The following is a 16,430-nucleotide window of genomic DNA, read 5'->3' as shown; positions in this document are numbered from 1 at the left end:
GTCTCTCTCTCAGTCTCTCTCTCAGTCTCTCTCTCTCTGTCTCTCTCTCAGTCTCTCTCTGTCTCTCTCTCTCTCTCACACACACACAAATAAATATAAATAAATACATAGTGAAAGAACTTTCTTTTTCTACTCTTCTCCCAAGAAAAGAAAGAATAAATAAAAGAAAATGTTGACTTTGACACTGAATTAGGTCATCATCATCTGAAAGGTTCTCAGGTTCTCCAGGCTCTCTCAGCCTTGGTTGTCTGTTATGACCTGATGTTGGAGCTCTGGCTCTTTCCAGAATATGTCTCCCACTTGTTTGATAGCACATATGATCATGGATAGGAGATAATATTAAAGAGCTACAACTATTCAGGATTGTAAAAAAATTACGCCATTGTAAGCTTATGCTAAGAGTGTGAAATTGGAACTCAGCCTTAAAAAAAAAAACTGCTGCAGAGGGTGTTGGGGCCTGTCGCAAGGATAGAGGTTCAAAGGGAGATCTTAATATAAGATCTGAGGCATAAAGACTGTTGCAGGGAAACTTCTAGATATCAGCATAATTAAAAACATTCTGAAAAAGACCTGCATGGCATAGAAGATAATTTCAAGGAATTGACAAGTAGGGTCACATAAATTAAAAAGCTTCTTTATAGCAAAGGAAGCAATCACCAGAGTGGATACAAGTCTATAGAATAGGGAAAACATCCTTGATAATTAAACATTAGGAACTAAATCTAGGATGCATAAAGAACTGTAAATAAATTAACCCAACCCTAAATCATCTAGTTAGTAAATGGGCAATTGAACTGAGTAGACAGGTCTCAAAACACTGATCAATATTTGAGAAAGAGTTTAGTATCATTAGCTATCAAGGAAATGCAAATTAAAACTGTTAGATTCCATTTCACCGTGGTCAGAGTGACTGTCATCAAGAAAACAGAGGCCAGCAATGCTGGTGAGGATGTGGGGAAAGAGGAACCTTTGTTGACTGTTGGTAGAAATCGGTGTAGAGGTCCTCAACAACCTAAAAACAGAACTACCATATGGCCCAGCTATACCAGACTCGTATATGTGCCCAAGGGACTCATAATCAGTGAGCCACAGATAATTCATGTCCATGCTCATTGCTGAGATAGTCACTATAGCCAAGATATGGACTCAGTCTTGATCTCCTTCAGCAGAAGAATGTATAATGAAAATATGATAAATATACACAGTGGAATGACATTCTGCTGTAGAGAATAACAAGGTGATGTTTGAGGAATGTGGATGGAATTAGAGATCATTATGTTAAGCAAAAAAAGCCATACTTAGATAAGCACTACATTTTCTTTCATATTTAAGCATGTAAGTGTGCATTGTGGGCATGTACGTGCACGTGGTGTGTGTGTGTGTGTGTGTGTGTGTGTGCGCGCGCGCGCTAAAAGTAGAAAGGGATCATAAAAGGGGAAAAGAAGGGAGCACTCTTTGGAGAGGGGAAGAGATGCAACCAGAGGAGTGTAGAGAGATTTGGAGGAGGGAAGAGGATGAATAAGAACAAGATACAATGACATATATTTATGAAAGTGCTATAATGAAACCCATTATTTATATGTTAGTTTAAATTTTTAATTTAAAAACTAAAAAGAGGGAGGACGAATTGCTGGAGAGTTGGCACCTTCCCGGCTGTGTTGGCAACCTGTGGGGCTGACAGGGAGCCCTGGAGGGTAAGGTTCTAGAGAGTGCAGAGAAAAAGCAGAGTAAAGGGAGGAGAGAAGTGGAAGTCAGTGAAGGGCGGAGGAGGCGTCCCACTATGCAAAGTGATGGGTTTGACCAACAAAGGCTGTGGGACACTGGCCAGCTCCACCTATTGGGCACTGAGAGCAGAAGTACTATCGCCTGCAGGCGGCTGACCACGCAGTTGGCCCTATGACGGCAGCCCCTCTCTTCCCCGGTCTTCGCCGAGCTGTTGGAGCTGCTCCAACCTGAGGGAAAGACAGCCAGTGTAGAAAGCTTCAGGAAGCAGAGTGCAGGAGACGACCCGAGCTCTGACAGTTTGCCAGAGTGTGTGCTGCTCGCCCGGCAAAAACATTTGCCATAATGAATTCTGACGTCGTTGCGCTGTCTCAATCAAGGGCGTTGAATTGGAATAAATGACCTCATGTCAAGGGTCTGTGGAAACCCTCAAAACCAGGGGAAACCCTTGGCTCTCCAGTTTTCAGTTTAGAGTAGAAATTTTAAGCAACAGTTTGTTCCAGATATTTAATGGGTTTAATGGATATCCAAACTAATGGTTTGGATATATGAAGGCAATCATATGGATTTTGTTCATTTCCTTCATATTGGGTGATTTCATGGTATTTGGAATGTAATTCTTGTGGGCTGATTTCTTTTTTCTTCCTCGTTACTCTGATTAAATATTTAGCTTACATTTTTTTTCTGTTCAGTGGCAAACTGGAAGTGATTGGTCGAGTAATATGTGACTTTAAGATGTTTGTTTGTCATGGACTGCTCCCTGAGAACTATAGAACTGTAGAACTTGGTGTTTGGGGTGCTTGTGGCCATTCCCTCCTCTGCTGTCCTGCCCAGATGCCACCCTCATCTGAACAGGCCCCGGCCTCAGGCCTGCTCCATTGTGCGGCTGCTCTGGATTCTTTGTTTCTGAGCAGAATTCTGAGCTGAGGAGAGCTTGATTCTGAATCCTGAACATGGTCCAGGAGCAAGCTGGGAAGAGCTGGAGACAGCTTGCACTTGTTCGAAACCCTTCCTAGGGAGTCAGTATCTCTAGCTGCCTTCTCCTCATCAGGCTCAGCCTCCTCCTGTCCTGGAGACTTTTGCATTCTTCCAGCAGAGGGCCTCGGTCCTGCATGGGAGAAACCACAGCCGGCCAGAAAGGGGAGTTGGGTTTCTCTAACCAGCGGCGTGTATCAGATAACTGAAGGCATAACCATCAGTGCAGGCGTCTTTACCTGGCCTAGGGGATTTTTTCCAGTCTGAACCAGTACCTAAGGAGCATCTCATTAGCTGTCATCACCAGAACGTAGAATTTATGCTGTTTGTCTGTGTGAGGTATTTGCATATCCGCGGCACAAAACACACATCTGAGCTCTGGATTCGAGTTTGTTCTCTCCTCTTGGGTCACTTACATTTCTTCTGCCCACGGTGGTAACAGCATGATGGAAAGCTCCCAGCTTGCTCTCTTGCCAGACTTTGCACTTGAGCAAGCCCTTTCACGTCTCTGTAAGCTAGATTGTGTGATCATTTCTGGCTAGAAAATCCCATGCTTGTAGAACTCTATCAATAGTTCATTCTGCAAAGAGGACACGGGAGACGTCCTAAATGACCAGGTCCTATTTGTAGCTTCCCCACAGTTATGATGTTTAGCTTTTAGTGCTTGTTCAAGGTCTGATTTCTACAGCAGCAGCAGTGCTTTATGAGGGTCTCTCAGGGTCTCCGGAGACGCTGCTTCAGGATATGCCCAGAGCACCACCCTCTATGTCCACAGTGGGTGGACATGGTCGGCGATATGGAAATAGAGTTAGCTACCATAGCCATTCCCGTCCCACGTTAGCTGTCACTTTTCCTCCCTCCCATGTTAGTCCAGAGCTCTGAGCCTCAGCCCAGAGCAATGTATGCTGTTGCCCATGAATACAAATCATACAAATGGGTGAAGGCAGAGTAGTTTGCATGTCCCAGGCCTAGTTCCTAAATTTTGTTCTTGTCTCTGATCGCATCCTAAACACAGGCTTCTCTTTTTATGCTACTGCAAAACATCTGAACTTCTGTCGTCTCCTCTATGTGGCTGAGGGGGCTGGAGAGTCTTCACATCCTGGGCCAGCCAGCCACTGTCTCAAGGTTCTGGGCTGTTCTTGTGAATGAGAGCTCTGGAAGTCACATGGGCATTGGATATGAATCAGTCACCCTCGTGGTGACTGTACCTTACAGAGTCACATTTTTATCTCATACCTTTGCATGGTTTAAAATGCCATCCAAACAAGAGTTGTCTGTCACAGCCTGCGGAGGCTGCCTGGCAGTATTGTACCTGCTGACCCATTCTGTGGGTTTCTGGAAAGATGAGATGTGTTCTAATGAGCCTGTTATAAATATCACTGAGTTACGTCATAGATGGTGGCAGTGCTCAATGTAAAAGAGATGGCTGGGAGGTGTCCCCAGCCAAAGGCCAGACCCAGCATTCCAAGAAGACAAGTGGAGCCTGGATATATTGGCCAGGATTTTTTAAAAAAATTATTTGTCCTCAGTGAACTATGTTGCTAAACATGCCTTTGTGGGGCATGTAGGATGATGAGTGAACGTGCTCTGATCTCACACGGGAAGCTCAGACACTGGGCAGTACACAGTGGCCCTCAGAGAGACCTTTGGCCCTTTGCTTCTCCCCCACCCCCAGACAGGGTTTTTCTGTAGCTTTGGAGCCTGTCCTGGAACTAATTCTTTTATACCAGGCTGGCCTCGAACTCACAGAGATCTTCCTACCTCTGCTCCCGAGTGCTGGGGATAAAGGCATGAGCCACCACTGTACAACTGGCCCTTTGCTTCTTTTTGTCAGTTCAGGGTTAGAGGTTCATGTGATGGACTTATCACATAGTGATTACGTGAGACCAGCCCTCCCTTTTCACGCCTTTTCTCTTTATCCTGTTCACGATTTTTCAGGAGGAAGCCTCACCACATTGCATGCAGTGCCTTGCTGATGTCCTTAACTGCCCAGTGTCACCATCTCCTTTTCAATGAAAGTACAGAGTCCAGTACCACTATAGTGGGGGCTGTAGTGAGGTTGAGAATAGACTCTTGTGAGACATCTCCTACCTTTTTTTTCTTTGCCTCAGAACTGATTTTTAGGTTTTTGTCTCCTTGAGGAAATTTGATTCAGTCTAAAAGGCACACACACAAACCATTAATGTTAGATCAGTTGCTTGAAGACAGACAGGTATGTGCAGAAAAAATAATTTGCTTGAATTCTGGCCAACAGCTTTTAGATAGACAAAAATGCATTGTAATCTGTGTATAAAATGCTTATTCTTAATGCATGCCAGATGGAAACCTTGTCAAATTCTGTGTGCACACAGGAACTTGACGAGAGGAGTCGGGAGATTTAGGGAGCTTCTCAGAGCCGTGGAGACGAGAACGACCCAGAACCTGCGAATGGTAAGTGGTCTGACAGGAGGCATCGGTCCTGTGAGTGCTCACAGCACACACCCGCGTGAGGCTGTGTGCACCAGTAACTCACCCACTCTGTGCAGCTAGTGTGCCCACATGTTGAGTACTTAGTCTAAGACATTGTGATCACTGAGGGAAACCCAGAACTCACTGGTAGTCTGTTCCCGTTCTTTTCCTGCCCTGCTTCTTGACAGTCACTAATCACATTCTGTTTCTCTAGATTTGCCTGTTTTGAACATTTCACATAAATAGTTGTGCAGTGTAGTCTTTTGTGACTGGCCCCTTTCATTTAGCATAAGATTCTTCCATATTGTCTCAGTATTTTCTTTCTATTGCCAAGTAACATTCTATTTTATGAATCCACCTAGTCTCCTTTCAGTTGATGGGTACTTGGGTTGTTACAGCTAACGCTTCTATGAGAACATTTGCGTACAGCTTCTGCGTGGACCAGCATCTTCTTTCTTCCCCTGTACTTCTGAGTGGAGCTATTGGGCCATGTGAGAACTCTGTTGAGCAGTTTGAGGAGATTCTGTTTCCCAAAGTAGCTACCCCACTTTACATTCCCACCAGCAGCTTTTTCCAGAGTCTGGCTAGCACTTGTTATCTTTTTTTTGTGGCCCTCTTAGCAAGTGCACAATGCTCTAGTGGTGTTCACTTGTGTTTCCCTGATGGCCAGCGACGCTGAGCCTCCTGCTATATGTGTTCTCTCTTGACACTTTGTGTCCTAAAAAACGTGGGATGAGACTTCCTGGATGTGGAAGGGGTCAGATGTGTGCTTTTAGTTCATATTAACATGGTAGAACATGGAGATGAGATCCTCAAGTACTAATTGTTTAGATAGTGATATGACCATAAAACTTAGAAGTACAAAGATAGTCTATCTCATGTAAACTCTGTAGAGTTTGATCACGTCAAGGCCTAGTGCTCACTGTACTAATAAATATCCTCCATCACAATTAATATAACAACCCTATAGAAATTTGCAGTTTGTCTTTTATTACCCATGTTTGTCCTTAATTGTCATTGGGAATGTTCATTTGAATAAGACTAAGATATCCATATCATGGGAAATGCAGAGAGAGCTTCATTTGGACATCTGCAAGGTTTTAGAAAGTGGAAATATGATTTATGGTGCGAGGCAGCTGAACAGAAGGCTTTTCTAGAATATGTGGTTGAACTAGATAAGTAACTCTACATACACACATAGTTCCCACCAAGAACTTATCAGGCCTTTAATACTTTATATTGGTTTACTTATATTCAGACAAAGCATTTTGAATTTTTACAGTCCTTTAAGGCATAAGAACCTGCAATTGTATGCATGAAAATTGTTGCCAGATATCTTTTTTTTCTCAAATTCACTTATTCTTAGAATTCCATGACGCTTTTCAATCGATGATTTGAATTGCTTTTGAAGCATACTGAGTAGGTAGTCTTTCAAATGGACCATTTGTGTTGGCCCTCAAAGATAGACAGACAGGTAGATAGAGAGATATCATCCATTGTTTTCTTGAGGTGAGCAGGGAGGAACCTCCTCAAGTCTATGTTTTAGTCAGAACTGCCCTTGGGCCTTTCAGCCGCCATCTGGTGTTCCTATGGGGGACAGTCCCCACTTTATATCACTCTGAATTGGGGTGTGTCTTTGCTCTCAGCTGTTGGGGTCATCAAGTGCCTTAACCCATTTCTAATCCATGAGTTCTGAGCCAAAGGAGTGTATGAGAATTATCTGAGGAACTGCAGGCCTTGGTTAGGGTTTCTATTGCTGTGAAGAGACATGACCATGGCAACTCTTATAAAAGAAAACATTTAATTGAAGTGGCAGCTTATAGTTTCAGAGGTTTAGTCCATTATCATCATGGCGGGGAGCATGGCAGCTGGGAGTATGGTGGTATGCAGGCAGACATGGTGCTGGAGAAGTCTACATCTTTGTCTAAAGGCAACAGGAAATCAGCTGAGACACTGGGTGCATCTTGAACATGAAGATCTCAAAACCCACCCCAACAGTGACACAGTTCCTCTAACATGGAAGCGCAAGCTTCACCAACCCCAACAAAGCCACACCTCCCAATAGTGCCATTCTCTATGAGCTTATGGGGGCCAATTAAATTCAAACCAAATGTGGTTTTGGTTTTAGTCCAGTGCTCTGCCAATGATCTACATCCTTAACCTTACTGAGAAATGCCAAACAGTATGTCCTTACCTCCAGTTCCGGAATTCCAGTGGAGCAAGTCTGTGGCTGGGCCAAGAAATCTATTTCATAGCTATATGATTCTTTTTACTTTAGGTAATAGTTGCAAATGTATAATGTATTTATGAGATGGTAAAGTTGTCTTGTGAACTTGATTTGATGTGAAAGCATAGCAGAAAGGGATTTAAAGGTATTTTCATAGCATACCATTCCTAGGTACTTTTGCCAAAGCGTTTAAACACATTTCCCAACACAAACTTGACCGTGAGTGTTCATTACAGCACCATTTCTATCATCCAACAACTGGAAACAAGATGGATTTGTTGACAAAATGGGGCATGTCTGTTTTGTTTGACAATAAAAGTTGTGGATACTATAGCAACATGGCTGCATCTTGAAAATACTGCACTCCATAAAGGAGGCTGATCGCAGAGGGCCATTTTGTATCCATTTCTGTGAGATCTTCTAAATAGACAAATCCATCAAGACAGAAAGCACATTGGTTTTTCTGAGGGTTTGAGAGGGGAAAATGAGAAGCCACAGCTTAAAAGGTATAGGGTTTCATTTTGGGGTGACGAAAATGTCCTGGAACTAGATAGTGGTGAGGGTTGCACAACCTTCTGCATGTACTAAATGTCATTGGATTGTACCCTTTAAAACAGTCTCAGAGTGCATGGGGCTGGGGGAGGTGTGCATGGGTTCTTTATTTCTAACATTTAGCTCATGGCCATAGTGAGTGGAGGGTAACTGACGGCTGGCACTTTCAGAAGCCTCTAGCTCCTGTGATGGCAGTGAGATCAGAGAGAAGCAGTAAGGAAGGTCCAGGAAAATAGCTTGTACCTTAGGTCCTGGAGATTGTGTTCTTATGAGATTACAGATGGCTCAGCTGGGGATGATCTGGGTTCATTTAATTTCACATTTTTATAGACATTTAAAGGCAGTGCATTCTACACAGGGATAATCAAGAAAATTTGCCTTTACCTAGTGGTTCTCAGACGCCACCAGGCTAATGATTTGGTTGCATTTAGGTTTCCTTGGGGAGTTTTAGGAAGTTCTCTTCTGGAACACATTTACTTTAAAAGCTCATTCTCGGGGAACGTCTGCGCTCTTTGTTTCTTCAAAAGAACACAAAACCTGATGGAAAACTCTGTTGCCTGAAGTTTTATTTTGCAGCTCTGGGTGATTATGGATTGAATATCCGGAGATCACGGATTCTGTTTGAAAATGGGGAATGGGGAGACACACGTGTAGGCATACACACACACACACACACACACACACACACACACACACACACACACTCACGGAGGAGAGAGGAAGGGAGAAGGGGAGAGCATATCAATATGCCTTTGTCAACAAGACCCTTCTTAGTAGGGACACACCTCTTGGGGTAATGTTCTAGGCAGAGGTGTTGCAGAGGACTTGGGATAGAATCTGCACTGGCTAGAAAGAAGGTCCTGGTGTTTCTGGGTTTTCACAGGGAGGTGAGAAACACACCAGCTTTGTAGAAAGCCCTTTTTCATCAGAAACCACAGCCCTCACTCTGCTTTCCCTATTACACAGAGCTGGCTTCTGAGCTGCTGGGCCAGGAGGTCCCGAGTGTCCTGGGAGCAGGGCACCCCACTACTCAAGTGCTACCTCCCGTGGTGGTAACATAACTAACTGGTCTGTAGTGCTTCCAGGAATAGGACATTGGAGTATCTGCAGGTGTACACCTGGCCATGCTGAGATTCACACACACACACACACACACACACACACACACACACCCTGGCCATGCTGAGATTCACACACACACACACACACACACACACACACACACACACACACACACACACACACCAAAGACGGCCCTGGCTTTTCTCTGGGTTTGAGTTGTAGGAAGCATCTGCTGCCAGGTGATAAGAACATCTGCAGTTCACCCAGGAGCTCTTAGGAAAGGCTTAGCTACGTGTTTAGTTATTTTGGGTCTAAAGTCTGTTAATGTATAGTGTAGACAAGACAGAATTGGAGGTGCATGAACTTTCTGAAACACCTCTTCATGGGCTGGAGAATGGTTCAGTGGTTAAGTGCAGGTACTGCCCTTGCAGAAGACTGGACTTCGGTTCCTGGCACCACTCATGTCACGTGCCTTACAACTCCCGGTAATTCCAGCTCCGTGGGGATGCAAAGCCTCTGGTTTTACCTGTGCTCATATATACATATCCCCAAATATACTTATTCATAATTAAAAATAAAATAAATCTTTTTAAAAGGTGTTCAGATGTTTAGTGTATTACATTTTCTTTTGCCATAAATGTGTCTGATTTTCATATAGAAGTAAACACTTGATACTGAGTCGTTCAAATTCTGAGTGCTTGCAGTAGCATCTCACACAGTGACAGCTGATATAACGATGGCCTGGATGATAGGAAACACCTTAATAATCACGCTGGTCTCTCTTTGTGTTCCCAGACAATAGCCAGGCAGTTGGCAGAAATCTTGTTACGGGGCATGTGTGAGCAGAGCTACTGGAGCCCCCTGGAGGATCCTCCCTGCCAGTCACCTCTGGATGACCCTCTCCGGAAAGGAGCCAACACCAAAACCTACACACTCCCTCGCAGAGCCCGCGTCTACTCAGGAGAGAAGTATGGGACTGGATGTTTTCACCTGGGGCCTCTGGGTGGGAAGGGGATGCGAGAATGGTTAAGGGCAGGGAGAAGGGCACAGGCCAGGTTTTGCCCATGTGAAGTCAGATGAGGATCCTAACTGACCAGGTCAGCAGAGGCAGGCACTCAGCACTGCTCACCATCCAGCAGAGGTCTGCCTGAGTCAGCCCCTACTCTCCGCTCAGTGCTGGACCACCTTCCTCGCTATCGCTGTCTGTGCCGGTCTGTGGGATTCTCTCTCCGTTTATCACAAGATCCCAGCATGATGCGGCAGTCAGCAGCCACTGTTATAGCCAGAGCTAATAGGTGTTCATTTCTTCAGCAGCTCCCCATCTCTTAAATCTTGTTCTTAGCCAAACCATGTGTAAGGACACTGCTTGAGAAGAGATGTCTCTTTAGAACTTACTGATTTTTGCAAGATTTTAGTTTGGGACTCGGTTTCCTCAGAGGAAAATGGGTCAGAGGGCTACTACCTTCTTAGGCTTGAGTCTTCCCTGGTCAGGAGGTAGAGGGTGCAGAGACAAGGACGAAGGCTGGGAAAAACTCACTCGCTTCTGCCCCCTCAGAGCCATTAGGTTCCCTCTCTGCCTGTGGTAAAGGACAAGGCCTAGTGGCCTTTCCTCGTCTCTCTGAAGAGCAAAGGGACTCTAATGACCGATGTTGTCACACTGAGAAGGTGCTGAGAGACTTCAGGCAGCTGTGGGACCCCGGGGAGCACGCTGCGGGATAGGCCACCTGGCTTCTGGCTCCTTGCGTGACACCTCTGGCTTTCTTTCCCCCATAGTCATCTTACTCAGTTTGCATGTTTTGTGTGGATTTGGACAGGGGAATGCGTTCTTGACTTTTCCCTGAGACTTTGTATATTTCAGTTTTGATCTTCATTTTTCTTGCCTTGCTGAAGCAGTTTACCTGATGTGCATGCTGTCCTTCCTCCTCAGGCCTTGTCTGGATTCATAAAACACCTGCTCTGGTCCCCTAACTGTGACGTGCCGACCCCCTCAGGAGGGGCTATCCAGAAGCAGATCTGAGATTCAGATTTTAAGTGAATTTCAGGTCTTCAAAAGTGTGGGTTTCTTTCTCACCCTAGCCACTTGTGAGTGTCCTAGGTGCCAGGTACACAGAGGGTCTCAGTTACCGCCCTTCTCCTCCAGTGACACCGGGTGGAGCTCTCCTCGGTGCAGCCTCACCCCAGAGACAGAAACTCTCCTGTTTCCCCAGCTGGCTGACTGTCACTCTTCTGACTTCATTCCCACTGTGTCCTCTTCCTAGCTGTGTCAGGAGAACTCCAGGAGGCAGCCCCCCCCCCCCCATACAAGCTGAGTTTCCTACAGATACACGCAGTCTGTTTGGCTTGTACCTATTATACTGTCTGCAACTCACTTGTGCTCCAGCTCCCTAACTTAGAGTGTACATTCATCGGCTTCCAGTACACTCATAGTTATGACTACATCACCAGAGTTGAGAGTTTTCGCTTCTCCAAAAATAATGCCCAGTTCTTCTCAGGTGTCAGCCTTTCTCCCAGACCCTTAAATTCATTTGCATTTTTTGAATCCACTTGCTCATTTCTTCCAGAAATACATGTTTAAAAGCACTGGGATTTTGATCAGAATTACCTTGAACTTGTAACTTGTGAAACAATGCAGGTAATGCTGTAATCTAAACAGTATTGCATCTTCTGATTTGTGAGCACAAGGTGCTTATTTATTTATTCATTCTTTCATACTTTTAAAATTGCTTCAGCAATGATTCATAGTTTTCAGGCTGTAAGGCTTGTATTTCATTTGTTAAACATATTCCTAATTTTTTGGTTATGTGCATGCATAATTCTTTTCCTTTTTTGGAAAGGGATGTGTACTGTTTAGTTTTTATTGTAAAGGACACAGTCTAGAGTCATTTGGGAAGAGGGAAACTTAGTTGAGATATTACCCAGATCAGACTTGTCTGTGGGATATCGTCTTGGCTAATTTATATAGGAGGGCCCAGCCCACTGTGGGCGGCACCATTCCTATGCAGGTGGGCGTGGGCTGTATAAGAAACTTAGCTGAGCATGAGCTTGTGAGAGTGAGCTAGAGAGCAGGCCAGCAAGGAGCAAATCAGGTTCCTGCTTTGACTTCCATCAGTGTGGGAGTATGACCTAGGAGTTGTAAGGTGAAATAAGCCTTTCCTCCTTGAGTTGCTTTTGATTGAGGTGTTTGTCACAGCGGCAGAGAAGCAGACTAGGGCAGGTGCTGGAGTGGAACCTGGCCTGCACAGGGCACTGGACGGTACTCTGTGCTGAGTCACAGCCCAAGCCCTGTAGTTCTTTTTGGTGCTATTATAAATAGAAAATTTTTAAATTTTACTTTAAAAAATTTCAACCCACTTTTACCTTTTTTATAGATTTCAATAATCCTATTCTTTTTTCAATTTAAAACATTGGTTGTTTTATAATGTATTACAATGTGTCTTGGTCATATTCACACACACCCAATCCTCCTAGATTCACCCCTGCCCTCCCCTTCCAGCTTTGTGCCCCCCCTTTAAAAAACTTTTCAATTCTAGTTTGTGCTGCCCATCTGCTCTTGGGTGTGTGGCCCCCACTGGAGTATGGTTAGCATACCAGGGTCCTTACCCTTAAAGAAAACTGACTCTTCTTTTCCCATCTGCTCTTGGGTTTGTGGCCCCGCTGGAGTATGGTTAGCATACCAGGGCCCTTACCCTTAAAGAAAACTGACTCTTCTTTTCCAGCGGCTGCCAATTACCAGGAGCTCTTGGGCATGGGGCTTCATGCCCACCTCAGTAATCACACATCACTCTTAGCCTAATGGTGGGATTGATGTAGGCTTCTTTCATCCATTAGCCATCAGCATGGCCTCTTCTGTTTGTTCTTAATTTCATGACTATTCACTGCAAGTGTATGGAAGAGGAATTGGTATTTCATATTGCAAATTTGCTGAATTTGTTAATTCTCCATTTTTTTAGATTCCTTGGGCTATTCTGTCATCTATAAATATAGTTTTACTTGTTCCTTTGAAAGCTGAGTGCTTTTGGTTTCATTTTCTTCCTTAGGTGTAGGGCTAGACCTTACATTACTGTGAGTAGACATGAGAAAATATCCTTATCTCTGATCTCCAGGCAGGAAAAGTCTTTCAGATTATTAATTATGGTGTTTGCTGAAAGCTTTAAGATGCCCAATATCAGATCAAACACCATCCTTCTTACTCCCTTTGCTGTCTTTATCATGGAGTATTGAGTCCTATCAGACACTTTTGTCCATCCATTCAGCTAATTGTGGTGGTTTGACCTTTAGCGTAGTGCATTTTATTCATAGGTTCTTTTTTCAGATGTCAAACCAGCCTTGCATTTCCTGGGATAAATTCTGTTAGGTCCTAGTGTATAATCTTTTAAAATTTGTCCTTGGGTTCTATATGTTTCTTGGAGATTTTTGCACCTGTGCTCCTAATAGATACTATTCTGTAGTTTTCCTATAAAATCTTAGTCTTTTGGGGCATCTGGATAATTTTAGTCACATAAAAAAGGGCTGGGTATTATTTCTTTCTATTAAAAAAAACTTGAAGGAGTGGTATTGTCTTGAAATATCAGATATGATTTACCTCAGAGCATCTGTCCTTGACTTTTCTTTGGGGGAATTCACTTCAAGCTCTTGGTTCTCTGTTTCTTCATGAATCTGTCTTAGTGGTTTATATCCTTCTGGATGTTTGGCCGTCTTAGCGGGGTCATTGAATTTTTCACCATATACCTTCTTAGTCAGCCATGTTTTCTTTTTCCTGCAGAATTTCTTGTTACAGCCCATCTTGTCTCTCTTTGAGGGTGGAGGGGCAGGAGCAGGCTACCTAAGAACTTATCTTCCATTTGTCCTTTTGAAGAATCAACTTTCTGTTTTATTTATGTAATCTGTTGAGTCTGTTCTGTGTTTCCTCAGTTTCCACACTACTCAGTTTTTAGCATTCTCAGTTTTCGCACACGTCCTTCTTGGTTGGCGTCTTCGTAGAGAGAGAACGTTCCCTGGGCTCCTGTGTCTAAATGCTTCCTTCCTACTGAAGCGGGGCTGTGTGTCACCACCCTCAGCTATCTCATTGGGAAGTAGAAGGGAGAATCCGCACAGGATGCTCAGGCCTCATTTTGGCCTGACTCCCCTCTAGTTCAGACTTAGAGTGGAGCTTAGAACTTCGTAAACTTTTCTACCCCTTCTCTCCCAAGAAACTGTTGTGCAGCCTTGGGCATGTACATGGGTAAAATGGTGTACAACTCATTTACTGACAACAAATCAAGAAATTGATTTTAAAACCGTTGATTGGGATGCATTTAGTTTTACCCTTTATTGCAGGTGAAAGCAGGTTCATGTCCCAATGAGATGGATGCACTTATCTTTTTTTTTTTACATAAAGAATGAAATCTTGTTAAATATTTGACTCTGTGGGATGTAGAGTTTTTTCAGCATTTTTCAGAGTTGATCACTTTTAATTTTATAATCGTCAATTCTGAGAATGCCACTTTGTATAAATACATAATATAAAATTGTAGAACTATGCCTGAGGCCATTTCAGAAATTATTGGAAATTCTGTCCTAATCTAAAACCAAAATTCATTGAAAAGTTTATTACTCAAGTCAGCAACTCAAACAGTAATTTTTAAAAACCAAACCCTCTAACATACTATGTACTAATTTTGGTACTTACATGCTAAAGAATGACAGTAGAAAAATGTAGAAGTCTTTATTTCTACAACTAAACCGTTATGCTTCTAGAAGAGCGTGGAACTCTGTATGTCCCGTGGAAACACTGCAGCTCACAGTGCATGCTAACAGTGTGAGTCCGGAACCAAGGCTGCAGTGGCTTCTCTGGCGCCAGAAACCATGGGGTCTCTGTGTTTGACTCAGAATTGACTTTGGTCTCTGCATTCAGATACATTTTACTGTTACCAGATTTTCATGACCCCATGAGGTTGCAGCCCACCACTCAACATGCCATAGTTTACATGGCTCAGACTCTTCTAGCTCCAGCAAACCAAAAAGATTTTCAGAGTGTTGACCAAGATGGGCTGCCCTGAAAAGCAAGCTTTTTAAAAGCTCTTCCCTCCACTGTGCCACGGTGTGAGGTGGAGGCCATGCTCCTTCTCTGCCTGATCACTTGAAGTTTGAAGGAAGATAAAATGTTAAATCATGGAAGAGTGATCTGTTGTAGCCTCCATGCCCTTCTGGGTCTTTCTGCGAGGATGCCTGCCGCGGTTAACTTCTTTTTAGGGCAAGCTTTGTATTCTGCATAAGTGATGGGACATGAAGTGGATGTAAAACAAGCAATGACTTTTGGCTAGGAGAACACATGTGTAATAGCATCCTGCTCAAGGAGCAGCAGTTACCAGAGCCCTGAAGCTGTCTTTGTACCTCTCCCAGGGACTGATTGCCCTCTTCAGAGAAACCTGGTCCTGGTCCTGAAGATTAGTCCAGTGATTAGTCTAGCTGTTAGCAGTTTGCTTTGTTTTGTATTCTCTCTCTCTCTCTCTCTCTCTCTCTCTCTCTCTCTCTCTCTCTCTCCCTCCCTCCCTCCCTCTCTTTCTCTCTCATGGGCACCTGCAGAGGTCAGAGCACACCTTGAAGGAGTCAGTTATTTCCTTTCACCATGTGGATTCCAGGGGTCAAATCCAGTCCTCTGGCTTGGTGACAAGGGCCTTTACCTAGTGAATCATTTTCCCAGCCTCTGTCTGACTTTGGCAAGCTATGTGTCAAACATGGTGGCACACATATATTCAGCATTCAGGAGGCTGAGATGGGACAATCACTTAAGCCCAAGAGTTAGAAACCACTCTGGGCAACAACATAGTAAGACTCCATTTCAAAATAAATAAGTCATTGCATTATCTTTAACAATCATAAATTGCGTATTCATTTATGTCTAAGTTTTATCTGCTGTTGTAATTGAACAATTCACATGTATTTTTACATGTGGCAGTAGTTTGTTTTCAATGCTGTTTTATAAATATCATTTTGCCAGTCTGTTCCTATGGCCATTTGAGTTATTTCCCTGTTCTGTTTGGGACTAATAGAAGCTACGGTGCCACGAAGGTTCCTGTAATGTCTCTCAGTACATAGTTGGGTTTCAGCTAGGTGTAGTTTTCCTTTCATCCTTGTAAAACCATGTTTAGTGGCTTGGATAATTGCATGCATATTAGACTAGAAAATTAGCACAAACAAAGCCGGAGATTAAAGGCCACCATTGTGTCTATAAGTGGCTAATGAGAAGGTGTTGAATGAGCAGCTGTGAGCGCAAGCTTTGGGGTGACCTCCCAGATAGACAGAAGAGAAGGAGGCGATCTCTGTTGTGTGGTCCTTTGGGTCTGGGCCTCCTAGTTTGCTGTGGAGAGGTTTTGGAAAGGCAAGGGACATTATGAGATCAGGGTGACTTTTGCTGGTAGAACTCTTTGGTCTCCTCACAATCCCATTTTGAGTCATTGTGCAG

The 16,430-nt window shown here is 43.8% G+C and overlaps 1 protein-coding gene across 5 annotated transcripts in view; it reads left to right on the top strand.

Moving 5' to 3' along the window:
- The window catches only part of Ttc7b (tetratricopeptide repeat domain 7B), a 190,113-nt gene that overhangs the window by 62,681 nt on the left and 111,002 nt on the right, over window positions 1-16,430 (top strand). For all 5 annotated transcript variants that reach the window (XM_026780674.1, XM_005343452.3, XM_013346495.2 and 2 more), the window contains 2 exons: window positions 5,049-5,127; window positions 9,782-9,954. In XM_026780674.1, coding sequence (XP_026636475.1) covers window positions 5,049-5,127; window positions 9,782-9,954 — 252 coding nt within the window. The remainder of the gene's footprint in view (window positions 1-5,048; window positions 5,128-9,781; window positions 9,955-16,430) is intronic.

The sequence above is a fragment of the Microtus ochrogaster genome, chromosome 1, assembly GCF_000317375.1.
Source record: "Microtus ochrogaster isolate Prairie Vole_2 chromosome 1, MicOch1.0, whole genome shotgun sequence".
In the NCBI taxonomy this organism is placed as follows: Eukaryota; Metazoa; Chordata; class Mammalia; order Rodentia; family Cricetidae; genus Microtus; species Microtus ochrogaster.
The sequence above is the reverse complement of the archived record's forward strand: the minus strand, read 5'-3'. Positions and strand labels throughout refer to the sequence as shown.